Genomic DNA, 18,136 nt, shown 5'->3' with positions numbered 1-18,136 from the left:
ACTATAATCCATAAATGCTTTACTAGTTCTCCATGTTGACATCATGTTTAAAAATGAATCACTGTCCTGGTTTGGACTTTGTAACTGATGTCCAATAGTATGACAACAGCAAGAAAACTTGTTTATTATTTTGATGTTAATAGTATATTTCATTTGTAAGTTTTATCCAGTGTCAAGAGCCGTATGTGTGTTTACTTCGTAGACGTTTTGGTAGCCCTGGTCGGTGAGGGTGATGGAGATGGAGAAGATGGAGTAGGTGGTGTTCTGGTCGAAGCCCGTCTCACTGTTTCCTCCAAACAGAGCCAGAGCCCAGCACCTGCACACACACACACACACACAGTATATATATAAATATACACACAAGAGACCCCTGCACTTTAAAACTGCCACGATTAGTCGATTAATCAATCAGTTGTCAACTGTTAAATTCATGGCCAACTATTTTGGTAATCAATTAGTCATTTTTAAGAAAAAAAGAGGCCAAATTCTCTGATTCCAGCTTCTAGCATATGAATATTTTCTGGTTTCTTTAGTCCTCTATGACAGCAAACTGAACAAAACAAGAGATGTGAGGATGTCATCTTGGGAAACACTGATTGAAATATTTCACCATTTTCTGACATTTACAGATTTACATCTACAGATTAATCAATAAGATAAATAATTGTTAGTTGCAGCCCTGCTGGACTTATTCACTAACAGTCGATGAGTATATTTTCTGTCTGTCACCTCTTCCTGAGCAGAGACAGGATGCTGCCGGTTCCTTCATGTCCGATCAGCCAGGAGATGTAGTGAAGAGGCTTCACTCTGACAGAAATCACAAAGACAGACTCAGTGAAGACGATGTCACAGTGGAGGCAGCGGTCTGACTCATCTGGACGTCTGCTGAACTGTGAATATACAGACTTCTAGAAGAAGACGTCTGTTGAGGAGGCGTCATCGCAGATATAAAACATTTAAGATTGATGATACAATGAAGATCAGAATGATATTAGAGCTCGAACAATTAGTAGATTAATCGTTTAGCCAATCATCAGAAAAATAATCAGCAATTACTTTGATAATTGATGACTCATTTCAGTCATTTTTCAAGCAAAAAGTTTAAAAATTCTACTCATTCTCGGGTTCCAGTATCTCAAAATATATTTGTCATATATCTAGCAAACTAAATATTTTTGGGATATTCTTGGGAGGAAGCAACGTAACATACAAAACGCTTTTGTTTTTTCATGTAATCCTCCTGGTATCCTGATGTGCGCTGATATACTTTTTTGATTTTCTGTAATTTGCTCTGCATCAGCTGGCACCCCGGAGAGAGGCAGTGCTGATCAGACAAAGTATGACATCTAAGGATGTTACCTCGGCCGCTGAGAAGTTGTGATGGGGCATTTCTAAAATACAACTGCCCTAAATGAAATACAGCTTAAAGCATGAGAGATCTTTTTTTTTAAATATTTGATTGATGAGATTATGGTAAAGATTTTGTTTGTCAAAAGAAATGTTTAAATTGGTTTCACTGTTAATATAGCTTCTCTCTTCAGGCAAAATATGCAGTATTGGACTTCAACCACCTACAGTGTTTTCCCATCATTGTTACTTTGATTTGGAGAAACATGAGCTGAATTTAATCAGTAGATGTTTGTTCTTCAAAATGAGCCCCAGTTGTCGATGGACGCATGTTTTCTGCCCTGCAAATCAGTTTTTACTACAGCAAGACAAGATAGCAGGAAGCTAGCAGGTGAGATGTTAACCACAAACACCACAATCTCCCTAAGAGTTTAAATCATTTAAGAATGATTCTGTTTGTAGGAGAGGTTCTTGCATGACAATAAACTTCTGTTCAGCGTAGCTGCCAGTTTCCTGAGAGGATGTTTCGATGTGATGACTTTTATATCGGTAGTTGTAAACAGCTGCCTCGGTGTTTCTGCAGGTCTCAGTATCAGCTGACGGTGTGCTCAGGTCGTTAGATGATCGTTACAGTGTGACTCACCTGTAGTGTTTTCCCTGCGGCGGCACGGCCCAGCTGATGGTCAGAGCATGAACCTTCCTCACAGGAACCACTGCAACACACACAAATACGCATGTATACGGCTGCAACTGACAATTACTTTCATTATTGATAACTCTTGAAGGAGGAGGGCTTTGCTCAGACTTGCTCCTTTCATCGACTTCTGTATTCAAACAGCATTGTGCCGAATCAAAGCCCGATGTTTCAGCTTTCAATACATCTGTCAATTATTTTCTCCAACAATCGTTTAGTCCAGAGCTGCAACAATTAGTCAGTCAACAAACAATCCATCTGCAACTAGTCTGATAATTGATTCATCTTTCCTTATTTTTGCTTGGAAAAATAAACATTTGATAGTTTCAGGTTCTCAAATGTGATATGAATCAAATGTTATAGTGAAGTTATTACTTTTAGGTTTTGGTCAGACAAAAAAATAATCGTTAAGTGCAGCCCTAGCTTGGTCTATAAAATGTCATGAAATGGTGAAAAGTGCTCATCACAGTTTCCCAAAGCTCAGTCTGACGTCTTGTTTTTGTGCGACCAACAGTCCATCCAAAGATACTCATTAGAAGACCACAAAACATTCATATTTGAAAAGTTGGAAGTAGAGGATTTGAGGATTACATACTGCTGGGCTGGAAGATGGATTCGATTATGGTGACATCCTGTATATGCTTGTGTCAGACTCACTACTTTACAGGCTTGACTCTATCAATGATCTCTGCGTTTTATATTGATTGCTGGAATAAGAACTCATCACTATAATTCATGCATGTTGATATAGCAACAGGTTGATATGTACTGTTTGATTTTTAAGGCCATCACTGGTAAACTCTTGGTTACCTCTGTGAGATGTTTGCTCTTTTCTCTAACAGCCATCAGACCAGATCATCATGTTGATGGATAATCTTCAGTATTCCTACAGTCTGAACTTTTCCTATAATGCAGCCTGAGCTTGGGAAAGGAAACACTGCCCTCATATCATGTATTCAAAGCTTCACATTAAAGATGTTTCATGAAGAATGTAACTGTTTTAAATAGGAAAGTTGTTTCTCAGGTTCTGTTTTGTTGTGTTGGATTGTTGTAAATTAATGTGTTTTAATGTAACTTTATGACACCTATTTATTATATGCTGCCATTTCTGTCACGTCTCAAGACTTCCTGGTTAAATAAAAAGAAGATCATGATCATGAGACAGATGTTTAATGGGTTAAAATATGCAAAACTACATCTTTGAATTATTTTACAAGGACACTGTTGACTGTTACCATTGTTATTACTACTACTACACCGACTACAACTACTACTCATTCATCATCATAATAATAATAATAATAATAATAATAATAAATCTGACCTCTGTAGAGTTTGTTGAAGGCCGGGGTGTCAAACGGCTGCTGGAGGGGAGAGAAGTCTGGTCGAGGTTCACCGCTGAAACAAAACAAGCATGATACAGATTTCATCTTTGTTCTTCTGTTTCCCTCCGACTATCACCGTTTATCTTTCTTACATTTTATTTTGTGCAATATTGCACCAATTCTATACTACATAATATCAAAGTAAACACCTGAGGTTTAACGTAAAGCTACAATCTGTTTCATTTAATGTCACAAAACTATCTGTATATGTATTTATACCTGAAGTGTGAGCTTCATTTTCTGCTTTTTTACTACCATTTATACTCCTCATCATACAGTAAAGCTGTAACAAAATAACATAAATATTTGGAATGAACACCAGACTGGATCAAAACGTAAACTTCATCCGGCGAATTTCACCCAAGACCATAATCACACAAACGGAGCGAGTGAGAGTCTGTGTTTGTTTGAGTTGTGATGACGTCTTACTTGTTGGGAACTTTGATGAAGATCTCTCTCACCCACTGCTCCAGAGTGTCCAGTGTCTCTAAACAACAACAACAACAACAAGCTGTTAGCTCTGGGGAACATGACGGTGTGAACCTAAGATCACAGCAATACATCCAATATTTTCTTCTTATAGATGTTTCAATAAAGAACTAAAATGTCAACCTCATGGTGGCGCTAGAGAAAAATATCAGCGGGTAAACACACATCTGTACATTTACAGGTACAGAGAACCTGCAAACTGCTGAGTCTGAAGCTATGTCTTGATCCAAACATAATCAAACTTCAACTAAACTTCCAGTAATCTGCTTGTAAAAGGGCTCAACAATATGACATCATTAAAATAGCGCCAGTCAAACCTCAAACTGTGAAAAACTATTTAGAAACATGATGGAAATATGGTGTTTATGTTTGTCACATGAGTTCATTTTAGGAATTGTACTTTTTAATCGATACACGAACTTTTCCACCTCAGCAAAGCGTAATTTTGAGATTTTTTTTTTTTAATGAGAATACAAATAAAAACAGGTGGATGGAAACGCACCTTGAGATGTTCTAACGTGGCCACCGTATAGAAGACTAAACATTTATAATTATAGTAAATAACATTGGTTTCCCTCCAGTGACAAACATCACATTTCTTGCCCCACGACTAGTAAAGATCTAAAAAAAAAAAAGAGACGTTTCATTCATCAAACAGCTGAAGTCTTTACTGACGACGCGTCGGCTGTCTGTAGAGTGAGTCACCGAACAGAAATGCAGCTGAACACTGCAGTCTTCTTATCAAAACACATTCAAAAGTGTGAAAGTCTCTGGTGATTGAGTGTGAATACCTTTGGACTGAACGGCGAGCGTCATGTAATGAGCGGAGTAATATCTCTTCCAGAAGTCTCGGAGCCGCTGGTAGGTGTTGATCTGTTTCTCTCTGGGCTCGTGTTTTAATGTCTGAGCGTTACCTGAAGGGAACAACAACAACACATGTCAAATATCTCAGAAATTCTATTCTGCAGATGTTCAACAGTGATGTCACATTAAAAACAGGAAGTTGCTGTAGCTGCAAGGTCCTTCACTTTAGATTTAGGAGTTAGGGTTAGGGTTAGGGTTATAACATTTATAACCATTAAGAATGGAAAATTATTTTATTTTTAAAAAGGGAAATCTGAAAGCTGCTGTTAGGGTTAGGGTTAAACTAACCCTAACCCTAACCCCTAACCCCTAACCCTAACCCTAACCCTTAACCCTTAACCCTAACCCTAACCCCTAACCCTAACCCCTAACCCTTAACCCCTAACCCTTAACCCTAACCCCTAACCCTTAACCCTAACCCCTAACCCTAACCCTTAACCCTAACCCTAACCCCTAACCCTTAACCCTAACCCCTAACCCCAACCCCTAACTCTAACCCTTAACCCTAACCCTAACCCCTAACCCTAACCCCTAACCCTTAACCCTAACCCCAACCCTAACCCTAACCCCTAACCCTAACCCTTAACCCTAACCCTAACCCCTAACCCTAACCCCTAACCCTTAACCCCTAACCCTTAACCCTAACCCCTAACCCCAACCCCTAACTCTAACCCTTAACCCTAACCCTAACCCCTAACCCTAACCCCTAACCCTTAACCCTAACCCCAACCCTAACCCTAACCCCTAACCCTAACCCCTAACCCTAACCCTAACCCCTAACCCCTAACCCCTAACCCTTAACCCTAACCCCTAACCCTAACCCCTAACCCTAACCCCAACCCTAACCCTTAACCCTAACCCCTAACCCTAACCCCTAACCCCTAACCTTAACCCCTAACCCCAACTCTAACCCTAACTGACTAAAAACCATCATAAATTTAACTGTACGATGAAGATGATTTAAAGCCTTAAAAATAATATTTTTTTCCATTTCTTGAAACAAAAGAACAAGTACAAATTAATTGCAGAATACAACAAACAGAAAGAATACATATTACTTATTTTTTTTAAAATGCAGAGTAACATGACTACATTTGGATTTTTAGAAAAACAAATTAAGTCAATTAATAGTTAGACTTCTTTTGTAAATACACTGAAATCAAACATTTACCTGTAATTTTGCATTTCTGAATATTAAATTAGAAGATTAGTTGCATACAACTGAGAACTCGTATCACTGTTGTCTTCTTGGATACCAAACAGTCATTTTTCCAAAATAACATAAAATGTTCATCAACGTGGCCGCTAACAAAAGCAGAAAAGTTATTCCAAAAATAAATAGACGACAGGGGATTTACTACAAAAGGCCCAATGAGACGGTTTAAAGACTGGGAGTGTGTTTGTGCTTCTTACCCCAGCAGAACTTGCTCATCGGGTGTCCAGGTTTGGCCAGACTTCCAAACAGCATCTCTTTACGGTGTGAGTCAGACGGCCTCGCCAGCTGGTACTCTGAACAGGAAACGAGAGGACAGACATGAAGGTTAAGACAAAAAAAATGCAGCCTTTAACAGAAAAGGTGTGACTGACTGCAGCTGAAAAGGTTTGTAGGAAATTCACATTAGAACACGGTGAGCAGAAACTTACATATATGTTTATAAATTTGGATAAGTGAATAATCATTTATGGCAGAAAGCTGGTTCCATTTTCTCAAATCTGAGGATTTGATGATTTATTTGACATAAACAACAGTAAACTGAATATCTTTGGGTTTTGTTGATCAGACAAAACAAAACATTTGAAGACGTCACCTTGAGTTGTGGGAAATGATCACAGGCATTTTTCACTGTTTTCTGACATTTTATGAACAAAATGATCAAGAAAATAATCGTCATATTAACCGTTAATGAAAATAATGATCAGTTGCATCAATAAAAGAAAAATATCTGAAGCAAAGCAGACTTAAGTCACTGCACTATTTACATGATCTTGTATGCTGTGTTAATTTACACTAAACTAGGGCTGCACCTACCTTCATTATCAGTCAATCAGTTGATTATTGTCTCCATTACGTGGTTAATCGTTTGGTCTATAAAACTTCAGAAACCAATGATTATCCTCCAACACTAAGTGACATCATCAAATGTCTGATCAAGAAAAGCAGTAAATTCTCACATTTAAGAACCTGGAACCATCAAATGTTTGGTATTTCTGTTTAAAATGTGAATGTGTGAATGTGACGGTGTGTGTTCTTCTTCATCGGTGTGGACTCACCGCTGTCCACAGCTTCCACCTCTCTGTCGATGGCGTCTTCAATCATCAGAGGACAGATGAAGAACTGAGCCCACCTGAAACACAAACACACACAGTCAAATGATATGTGTGCATTTTGTAACACTGTAATACTTTGTGTACAGTCAAAGTGAACAACGTTCAGCCATCTGTTGTTTCTGATAGCTGCCTGCTGACAGGACGATGCCATCATGAAAATGATGACACGTGACACTCAGGGTCAACCATCATTTAAAGCCACCAGCTGTCAGACCCCAGTAAGAGTCTGTTTGCTGTTTCTGCTTTTTTCTCCCCCTTGTGACGTCTAAAACTGATCTGCTGACCAAACAGCAGCGAGTATGTCCAAATCCTGTTGTGTAGACTCGTTTTTTTATTGAACAACAAACGCACTGACGTCCCGAAACCTGCTTCACTGGTGAACAACTTTTAATACAGAGAAAGTACAGACAGGAACATAGAAATGAAACTTAACTCCAAACCACTGAGATTCCGGTAGAAGCTTCAAAAGTACTGAGAGCTGAACACACAACTTAACTTCTCTCCAGAGACTGAAAATGTGATCAAACATGACCAAACTCTTCATGATGAAGGAACATGTTCTTAGTGTTTTTAATAGTTTTTTAATAGTTTCTGGACAACGCAGGTCTACAGCACAGAGGAATCAGATATATCAGGCTTTGATACAAACACAATACTTGTTAGTAGATCAGTTCATTGTTGGTTTGGATCCAAACATGAGATTTGTTCACAAGAAGAAAATGATAGAAAATCACCAGACTGATCCTTTAACACACATTTGTACAGTCGAGCTTTTTTTCATGTTTCCAACCTCCTCCTCCTCCCAGTTAGTGTTGCAGAGTTGTTCACATCTTTCATATTCAAACCTCCGTCTTGCCTTTCACCATCTTCTTCTGAGGTGAAGACTATTTTTGTCAGTTTATTATTGTTTTAGACTGAGCTACGTTCAGCTCATCTCTGTGTTCACACAAAGACAAAAACATTACATCCATTTTTCCTTCCTACAGTCGGAGCATCTTGAATCTTGAATCTTCCAACACCTTGTTGAATCATTTGACCTTCTGTCTCACCATCTGATGTTACTGACACACGGAGAAATTCACCTCTGCTGCAGAACAAACTGCAGCAGACATCTGCTCTTCCGTCACGTAGGACGTTGTGTTTCCAGTCCACTGACTGCTTGTCTAAAAACAGCAACAGTAGCAACGTGGCTAACAAGAGTATATCAGTTGGTCCGGTGGAGAGGGACTGAGCACTCGTTGGTGATCTTTAATGAACCGGTTGACCTCCCATCAGAGAGCCAGATGGCCCGCACAGAACTGGCATCAACACACACAGGACACTGGAGTTCACAACAGGAAAACACCCAAAAAACCAGTATTCTGACTGGAAATCCCAGCATACTGGACTGTGCTTCCCTGTCAGTCACAAACTGGACCTGCTTTTTCATCTAACTATCAGGTTGTAGAGTTTGCAGTTTCCTCACCTGTCGAGCGCCTCTCTGAAATATTTCCTCTGCACGTCAAACTGGAAGATGGTTCTCTCGCAGTCCGTGGAGGCGTTGTCACTGCCGCCGTGCTTCTTCAGGAAGGCGTCGAAGCCGTTCTCCGCCGGGTATTTCTCGCTGCCCATGAACACCACTGAAAGTCAGGGAGGAGAAGAGATTAATACCCAGAAACACAGCGCTACTGCCCAGCTGTCAGTCAGTCTTTATGTCCAGTAAACCAGAAATTAGGACTGGAAACATACAGACGAGCTTCCTTTAAACACACGTTTTCTTCCAGGACTCAGTTCTAACTGATGCAAACAGGCTGACAACAAACCACAACTATAAACTTGATTACAATAAATCTAAAATAACTTCAGTTCACCTCATCTGATTGGAGAAAAGAAAAAAGCAGATACACAAGGAGTTTTTCAGCTAATATTTTGGACATAAAAGTTTAGGCACTCAGCACATTTCTCCCAAAAAATGTGAAGTATCCTGAGTATAAAAACACCACATACAGACCTCTACAACACTGACAACAGAGTTCAACATATACAGTGTACATATATTGGGCTATTTCACAGTTTCATTGTCATATACACACAGTTTATTATCTAGCTAAAACTAATACAGCCCTGCAATAAGACTTATAAAGGTTATAATGTTCATGTTTTTATGGACAGAGTTTTTCTTAAAGGTGTTGATTCAACGTTATGCTCACTTCATGCTGCTGTTGAACTGTATTCCTTTATACTGACATGTATAAATCTCATCTATCATCCACCATATTTATATCAATGAGTCTAAAAACATTTCTCAGTATGTAACTGAACACAACAGCAACACAAACTACAGCCTCCAAAACAACCGTTAAGTTAAATCAACACGTCTGTAAAACAGGTTGAACAAAAACATTATAACCGTGATGAAGGGAGGATTTATTGTAGGGCTGCTGTATAAGACTCTATTAGTTTCAACTACATGTGTACGTAATGAACTGTTGTATTTATTCATAAGATTATTTTTTCTTAATGTGTCATTTATTCATTTAATCGTGAACACGTTGGGTCTCCGTGTATTTCTACAGAACTCACTGTGTTCCAGGAAGTGGGCGAGGCCCGGCAGGTCGTCCGGGTCGCTGAAGCTCCCCACACTGATGCAGAGAGCAGCTGCTGCCTGGACACACAAAACAACACACACACATTCAAAATGTGTATTTGAATCTACTCATTCAGCATGTTAAAGATTATCAAGGCTCATGTGGGATTTATGTTTGCGCGTCAGATCCACACCTGATGAGCACTTCTTAAAAAAACGTAGCTCAACACTGAGGCTACAGACTGAGAACGGTGACTGATCAGGTCGTGTTTCTCCTGATGCCAGCGGAGACAACATGAGAGGGTTGACAAAAGATGCAGTAACCTTCTCAGTAACACACATCTAGCAAAGCCATCTCTTCTGCAAACATGTAGTCACTGCTTTCTTTCACAGTGAACACTGTGAACTATAAAACCTACAGTCATAACCCTCAGGATCAACTATAAATCCATAGTGTACAGTGGCTTTTTAGAGCTTTTTCTCTGCCTGCTACGACCCAAAACGATGCTATGAGAGCACTGGGAGTGAAACAAAACAGTAAAGTGAAGACAGATAAACAATCATCTATGTATTAATTTGTCAAACTGCTTTTTCCAAGGACAAGAATGAACCTTCAGGTCAAAATGAGATTCTGTTTTCTTTATGACACCTGCTGGCCTTCATACAAATCAAATCCCTGCATTAAGTCCTGCACCGACATGCAGAAACTTAACAGAAGGAAGGATGAAAAGCTCTTAAACTGGACCTTTAATCTGTAAATAATATATCAAAAATAAAACCATTATAGATAAAAGGAAGCATCAACACTGATATGTGGCCTTGTTGCCTTTTAGAGCATAAACTTAACATCATTGTGCCACCACACACAAGCTGAAATATTAATATAAACGGACTGAATGAAAATATAATCGACCTAAAACTACTACTTATAATAAAACACCTTTAAAGTCTGTTGCTTTTGTTAAGAAACGTTTCGTCACCCACCTGTTTCTCGGAGCTCCCTCTCTTCTTCTTCCCTGCGTTCTCCTCGTCCAGCTCATCAAAGTCGCTGTCCTGCTCTTCCTCTTCGTTCTCCTCTTCGTCTTCCTCTGACCCCTCACCAGAATCCCCCTCTTCCTCGCCGCCGTCCTGCTCCTCGTCTTCTTCCCCGTCGTTGTCTGACTCGCCCTGGTTCTCTTCGTTTTCACCGCCGGCCTTCCCGTCTGCCCCGCTGAAGTCGGAGATGAGCAGCGCTCGCAGGCCGTTACTCAGCTCGATGTATCTGCAGAGAACAAGAGAGCCGGAGAGGATCAGGATCAATATTCAAACACTTTAACATACAAGCAGCACCTGTGCTAACACCTGTGTAGACTTTCACACCTGTAGTTAAGTTACATCACATCACATTCATTTGTAGAGCGGCGGCACAAATGTCAAAAAGACAATTCTCATTTTGTCAGTCGAATCACTGAACTTTTAATTATTTTTTGCTGTGTCATTGTACACACAGCGAGAGAGGCCGGTCCAGCAGAGATGTGGTCTCTCTTCTTGGTACCAGTGAAGCATCTCCAGGTGATAAGACATAAAAACATGTACTGTGGTCTCCAAATCCTTAACAGACAAGATTTGGTAAACAAATTAACTCTGTTGTCAGGACTAGTTTCTTCCAACGTAGATCACTTGCAAAATTCAAATAATTTCTAAGGGGCCTGAAGATGAAGACCTCAGGTTTATTCTGTTTTAGCTGCAGGAAGCTTATAGCCATCTGCAACAACAGCTGAGGTCAGTTTGGACAGACACCAAACTCTCTATGACTGACACTCTTCTCTCACACCTGTACTTCTTTGGGTCACTGGGTGATTTGATGATCTCTGGGTCTCCCTGGTCTTCTGCAGCGACTCCTCCACCTCCATCTCCAGCAGCCACCTGGGTCCTCACATCCACTGGGGGTGGTGGCTCGCCCTGATCTGGAGCCGACACCTGGCCCGGCACACTGCTACCGCTAACTGACTTGTTGGTCTGAGGCATTTTGACAGGAGTCCCCTGAGGTAACAGAGAACATACATTTTCATGAACATACATAATGCTGTAGGTCATTCAGAAAGCGGGTCCACTAATAAGAATTTCAGCAATTAACACAAATTCAAGTAATCTTCACAATATCTGCGAGAGCTTACACACAGCTGGTTTGCATTCAGCAGAGATGGACATAATCTACATAAAAATGGGCACTTGGGAAATGAAGCTATATTTTTATGTTAATGGATTTATTTTAATGGCATTATTGACTGATGTTATTTGGTTCTAATGTAGAGTTGAAAGTTCATTTAATAAATGCTTATAAATGGAACTCAAGTACAGTGTTTTCTGTTTTATATCATTTTGAGCTCATGGTTCTCACGTTCAGAAAATACATTTAAAAATTAGCACTGAAATATAGTTTCTATGTGATATCTGTGATATGCAGGATGCTTTTTATCCAGACAAGTCATTACATATAACTCTTAATTGGCAATGTTTAAAAAAAAAAAAAAGAAAATCACATTCTTTTCCTTTGCTTGCAATTCTTCCCAATTCCCATAATTTTACAGCAAAAAGAGCACATTAAACATTTCAAATTGTAGCACAATTTTTTGAAAAAAATAAAAAACAAAAACGCTGCAAAGTCAAACATTTTTGGCCACAATAATCACAAAAAAACTCCTGGAGGGAGTGATTAATCTCTTCCAATAACAAATATACCAGGTTTGGGACTGGATAATATTCCCTACTGATAAACTATATGACCAAAAGTATGTGGACATCCCTCTATCTTCACTCGAGCGAAGGGAAACATTAATGCTGCAGTAGGCAATATTTTAGACAGCAGTGTTCTTCCAGCTTTGTGTCAACAGCTTGTGTTGACACAATTAGTCAATTAATGGATTTGGTGGAGCTGTTAACAACTCATAGACATGTGAACTGTGACCCCGACTACACACTGCTTTTTGTAAGACGTCAAAAGCCAAAAAGGTTGGAAACCACTGGTTTCATCTTTAACAATGTGTTGTATTTTAAAAGCTTGTTATATTATCAATTGTGTCAAATCTTCATCTGAAAAGTAACTAAAGCTGTCAAATAAATGTAGTGGAGTAGAAAGTACAATATTTCCCTCTGAAATGTAGAAAGTAGCATCACATGGAAATACTCAAGTAAAGTACAAGTACCTCAAAACTGTACAGTACTTGAGTAAATTAACTACTTAATTAGTTATTGTCCACCGCTGGTGTATTAGTAGGGAGATGACGCTGTAATTAACGTCACACCTTGAACTAAATCTCAAACATTAAACTATAAAATTGTATTAATAATATTAAATATTTGCCGAATTCAGGAGGATCATCCTCTGATACAAAAATTTTCTCGAGTCATTTTTAATGGAGTATGATTTTACCGGTAAGAGAGGCAGACTGAAAATGTCTGATTCTTTATTAATGCAGTTTGTTGGCGCAGTCTAGTCGCTTGAGAGAACCGCATAGACACGTTAATATTGTACGTCAGTCAACCGAATCTTCCGCTAATCTTCCGTAAATTTAAACAGTAGCAACTGTTAGCTTAGCTGTCAGGAAAAGCTAGGAAACAACTTCAAGAATTTACAAATAACTACAAATACTGTGACTTTAGGAACAAGCGCTATCTGTGTCGGCTTAGCTACACCGGCTTGGTTAGTTGTATGTTAGCTTTCAGTAATCCGGTTGATACCGACTGTCTAACGGCTAACTGTAGCCGGTTATCAGCTCCACATCGAGCCGTTTTGGTGGCTCGTTAGTTAGCCGGCTAAACCTGAACCCTGAAACAGGACACAGCAGTTTGTTTTATTGTGTATTAGTTTAAAAAGACGCTTACCTTTGCTTCTGTGAGCTTGATATTGATGGAAGTTTGGTGTTTGAAGAGCAGGAGCAGCAGCCTCCGTCAGATAGCGGTTAGCCAAAACAAAGCCTGTGATTCGCTGAGAGCCAATCAATCACAATCAACGGGGCATCTGATTGGTCTTCTTCTTCTTTTGTTGTTCACTGGTGGCCGTTAAACAGCTTTATGGTGCATTACCGTCCCCTTCCGGATTGGAATGTAGGGCAGAATAGTTAATAATAATAATTAATTTAATTTGTGCCGCACTTTTCATTCATAGTGAGACACAAAGTGCAACAGTATTAATAACATAGAACACAAAAAATAAAGAAAATAATAATAATAATAAGAGATAAGATGAAAAAGTCTTCCTGAATAGCAAGGTTTTTAGGCCTTTTTTTTTCTTTTTTAAAAAAAAAAAAAAAAAAAAAAAAAGAGTCTAGGGTCTGTGCTGCCCACAGATGGTTATGAAGGCTGTTCCACAAGCGTGATGCAGCAGAGCAGAAGGCTCCATCCCCTATGGTGTGGAGCTTAGTACTGGGGGCCCGGAGGAGCAAGCTGCTGGCAGTTCTAAGGGTACGGGTGGAGGTTTGTGGTGTGATCAGTTCCTGTAGGTAGGGAGACGCATGTACGTTGATTGAGTTGCATGTACTATACTATTACATTAAATTCTCCCATTAAGTCCTGTGTTTTCTAAAAGTCTGAAAATTGCTCTGTACCCTACATCACCTGAACTCCTCTGCAACATTTCTCTAATGCCTGGTATCATGTGATTCCTTTGTAGTGTAATTTTAAAGATGTAATATTTAAGAATCAGAAATTCCTTCTCATTAATGACACTGGTGGCCATTAGGTGAACTGCAGTCAGTATCATGTTGCTCGTGTGCACGCTCGCACTCCGTCAGTGTGAGCGAGCAGCGGCGCTAACATTAACCAGCTAAAACCACAATATCACAATATACTGTATTTCACATGCCTTGTAGTAATTTTAGCTTCCCTGACTCTGTGTTATGGTGGATGCCGGTTGTTTGTTGACGTTGACAGACTCAATATCTAAGCTAATGTTAGCTAGTGCTGTACCCTGCTGTTGCTGGAGAGAGGCAAGCCACTCGGGGACGTGCATAAATGTTACATCCTTTGGATTTTCACAGAAAAACCAACCTGAGTCCTTCACATATAAATCAGTCCACAGGCTGTTGAAGGCAACTGAGAAAGTAGGGGAGGGTCTCATTTTTTAAATTTTTCTTGAGGTAAACAAACGTAGATAACATTAATTTCCTTCATTTTTCTGCAGCTATCTCTTAAATCAAAGTTGCCTTTAATGTCTGTGGCTCTGAATCAGGCGTCTCCTTTCGGCTTCATATTTCTGACAATAAATCATTACAGGAACTAGTGTTTCGTTTTGTCCACAAAAGTCACACCTTCACATATCACGTTTCGCTGTTTTGTGGAGTGTATTACTTACCAGTATGACCAAATTGAAACTTTGATATTATTGTCTCCTCTCCTGTTTCTGCTTGTTGTTAATGATAAATTCAATGTGTTTCTTTGTAGCTTCCTTTGTAACTGTGTCTGCTACTTAATTTCCTTTAATACTAATATGTGCTGGTATCCATAAGAATCTTACATTGAGTCCCATCATTTGAATTATATATAATGTTTGTTGTATTTCTGTCAAAATATCCGGTCTGCTCTCTGAATGACTGTAACTAAACTGGCTAGTGATGAACTTGAGTCTGAACAAACAGCTGCTCTTAATGCTGTTAATACTAATTGTGTGTAAACTGATTCTTTTTTCTACCTTCAGGTTAAACTCTGTAACTAAATGCAGTTTTATTAACTGGATTCTTTGAAGCATCTGTGTAGATCTCAATGAAGCTGCAGTTCTCTCATTGATGATAAAAAACAGGGAAAACAAACTGATTATTGCCTTATAAACCCCCTAACCAATGGTGTAAGTATGGTTTATATAACTCTCTAATCACAAACTACAGAAGTGACTGAATTAATAAACAAAATGATTAAAACATGCAAAACTTAGAGGTGGAGAAAGTAATACTACAAGAAGTCATACTGAAAAACAATCTGACAAATGTTATGATTAAAGATTGTGATTTTTATTATACTAAATTGCATCTATAATATACAAACATTCACAATATTTTTGTACAATCACTTTGTGCTTCTCCCCCGTACAGGAGTGAACTGTAAGACAACAAGTTTACATAAACTCTCTATATAATTTGTCCATGGTATACACAGCATAAAAATAAATTCATACTCAACACCAGTATCATTTCTAATTCTATAATTTACAAATTCACTTAGAAAATAATCATATGAAGACAATGTCGATATTATTGTACGTTTTTATCAATATGAAGACACATGGTGGGGAGTCACACACAAAAACGTGCGCTGTGGTAGCTATAACAATTTGGCAGGATATTGTTTTTTCTACCTTCATAATATTTAATAATAAATGCACAAATTTTTTTCTCCTCGTCTTCCCTTTTTTCTTGAAGTCTTTCGTATACACACGTACTGTATCTCAGCTGACATGACATTGTCAAAATATCACACTTCCGTCAAAGATACTGTACATAAACACAAAAACCCTTACAACTGAACACGCAATAAATATCATGATAACCATATGCAACAATAGAACATGTTGGCTCTAATATCACACATCACACACACACACACACACACACACGCACACACACACTCACGTTCATGGAGGAAACACTGCAAACATGACGGCTACGTGACTACACCTGCTAAAGGGGAGGGAGAGAACCATGTGCTCTTCACTCATCAGCCCTGCTCACATGTGTGTGTGAGTATAAAACACCCTCAATATGGCGTTGGATTGTGTCGGCCAGTGCAAAAGCTATAAGCCACCATGAAGCAGGGCTGCAGCACTCGGCGGCAGTCTGGGTCGAGTCTCTGGCAGTCTGATCTGGGTCTTGGATCTGCTTTTTTTGTTCCTTTGTTTTGTCCAGTTTGGTTTCTGAGGCTATTTATTCCTGAAAAACACTATAGAAACCTCATATGGAAGTTTATTAACCTCTTCCACTTCACCCATGTTTTGTAGGAAAAACTAAAAATGACATTCCCAAATTAAAATGTCTGCAGCTCCTGAACTACTGTGACTGTGCAGATAAATAAGATCTTACCAGAAAGGAAACCTCCCAAAGTTTCTTATGAAAGTGTCAGAGACACACGAGGTGACACAGAAACAGAGCAGAAGGTCGTTGAAGTCAGCAAAAATTGACACATTTTGTCCACCTAAAATAAAAAAGTTTTTTTCAGTTTAAATAACTGTGTCTTTGTCTATAAAGGTGGAGGCAGTATTTATATTTTTGTAAAAATTAGGTCTTCCTGGTTTTGACAGCAAAAGCACAAGAAGGAGAGAGAAGGTCAGCTGACGGACTCCTGGCAGAGTTAATGAGATTAATGACAAAACTACTGAGCCAACACAAAAACTAATTTGAGCTGTGAATAAATTGAGAAGTCAAGGTTGTCTTTGGTCTCCAAATTTCTAAATTGACCGTCAGTGGACGTGAGTGTGAGAAGTGAGATCTTGAACCAGCGTTTGAACTAAATATTTCACCGTCTGGGACAACCAAAAATAACCAATCACAAGTACACAATCGATGTGGCTTCACTGGTGCATATAACCATACTACCAAACAAAGTTATGATTAATTAAATTACCACTGGTGCACTGGGGTCAGTTACCCACTTTGCCCAGTTAATAACCGTGATGATAAACAGTATCATAAATGAGTATGATATCATGAAACTCTGAAGCATTATACCTTCACAGCTCTGGAGTCTCCTGCTCTGTTTCTCTTTTACATTAATTACAGCCGGGGTCAAGAAAGTTCTACTTTATACTCCCAGCACATCGTTCCCTCAGCGAGGATCAGACTCCCTGTGTTCAAACTATCTTTCTGCTAAGGTCAAGTAGTCAGGTTTCCTCAACTACATTAATTTCACAGCTCTGTGCTGGAAATTAAAAAAAAAAGACACAGTTAAAGCCTGAGTCTAGTTTTCTTAAGCATATACAGGATGTCATTAAATCTGCCTGCAAGCAAGAAAGCAGATATGATGCGATATACTTCCAACAGCTGGCACAACAGCAGACATTTTGACACTTCCTGTCATGTATAAGCACTGATGTGTCGGCTGAAGCAACATGAAGCGCACTGCAGCTGCCACAGTAGTCGAGGAGCGTCAGTGTTTCCTATGAAAAAACACTGAAGAACCGACTGAGTGGTGAGTCACAGCAAAGCAACCGTCACTGGGTTTGACCTGGGAGGGAGGGAAGCGAGCTCGTTAGGCTCTCACTTTTGAATAATATCAGGATTCTTCCCAGTGTGCTCCATCTTTAAATGTCAAGACTCTAAACCTGCATAGCTTTTTTTTTAATTATTTTCCAATATTCACTCTCTTCCCAGCTCTGGTTTGATCTCCACCAACTCCTGAGAAACATATTAAGTTCTTTAACTGCTATATGTTCCACTCTCTTCACCAGCTAGTCTCTAACTCTGTCTGTTTCCTGCTGGAAACACTGAGACTGAACCA

General features: G+C 39.2%; 1 protein-coding gene across 1 annotated transcript in view; it reads right to left on the bottom strand.

Moving 5' to 3' along the window:
• Nucleotides 1–13,691, bottom strand: part of nrd1b (nardilysin b (N-arginine dibasic convertase)) — a 31,599-nt gene extending 17,908 nt beyond the window's left edge. The window contains exons 1-13 of the mRNA XM_042417116.1: nt 13,538–13,691; nt 11,487–11,695; nt 10,658–10,934; nt 9,670–9,751; nt 8,573–8,726; nt 7,051–7,124; nt 6,193–6,288; nt 4,707–4,829; nt 3,856–3,913; nt 3,366–3,439; nt 1,991–2,060; nt 730–807; nt 196–316 (exon numbers count right to left, since the gene is read on the bottom strand). Coding sequence (XP_042273050.1) covers nt 196–316; nt 730–807; nt 1,991–2,060; nt 3,366–3,439; nt 3,856–3,913; nt 4,707–4,829; nt 6,193–6,288; nt 7,051–7,124; nt 8,573–8,726; nt 9,670–9,751; nt 10,658–10,934; nt 11,487–11,680 — 1,401 coding nt within the window. The 5' untranslated portion in view covers nt 11,681–11,695; nt 13,538–13,691. The remainder of the gene's footprint in view (nt 1–195; nt 317–729; nt 808–1,990; nt 2,061–3,365; nt 3,440–3,855; nt 3,914–4,706; nt 4,830–6,192; nt 6,289–7,050; nt 7,125–8,572; nt 8,727–9,669; nt 9,752–10,657; nt 10,935–11,486; nt 11,696–13,537) is intronic.
• Between the last annotated feature and the right edge of the window lie 4,445 nt (nt 13,692–18,136).

The sequence above is a fragment of the Thunnus maccoyii genome, chromosome 7 (genome assembly GCF_910596095.1).
Source record: "Thunnus maccoyii chromosome 7, fThuMac1.1, whole genome shotgun sequence".
NCBI classification, from domain to species: domain Eukaryota; kingdom Metazoa; phylum Chordata; class Actinopteri; order Scombriformes; family Scombridae; genus Thunnus; species Thunnus maccoyii.
Note: the sequence above shows the minus strand (reverse complement) of the source record. Positions and strands in the feature narration are given on the sequence as shown.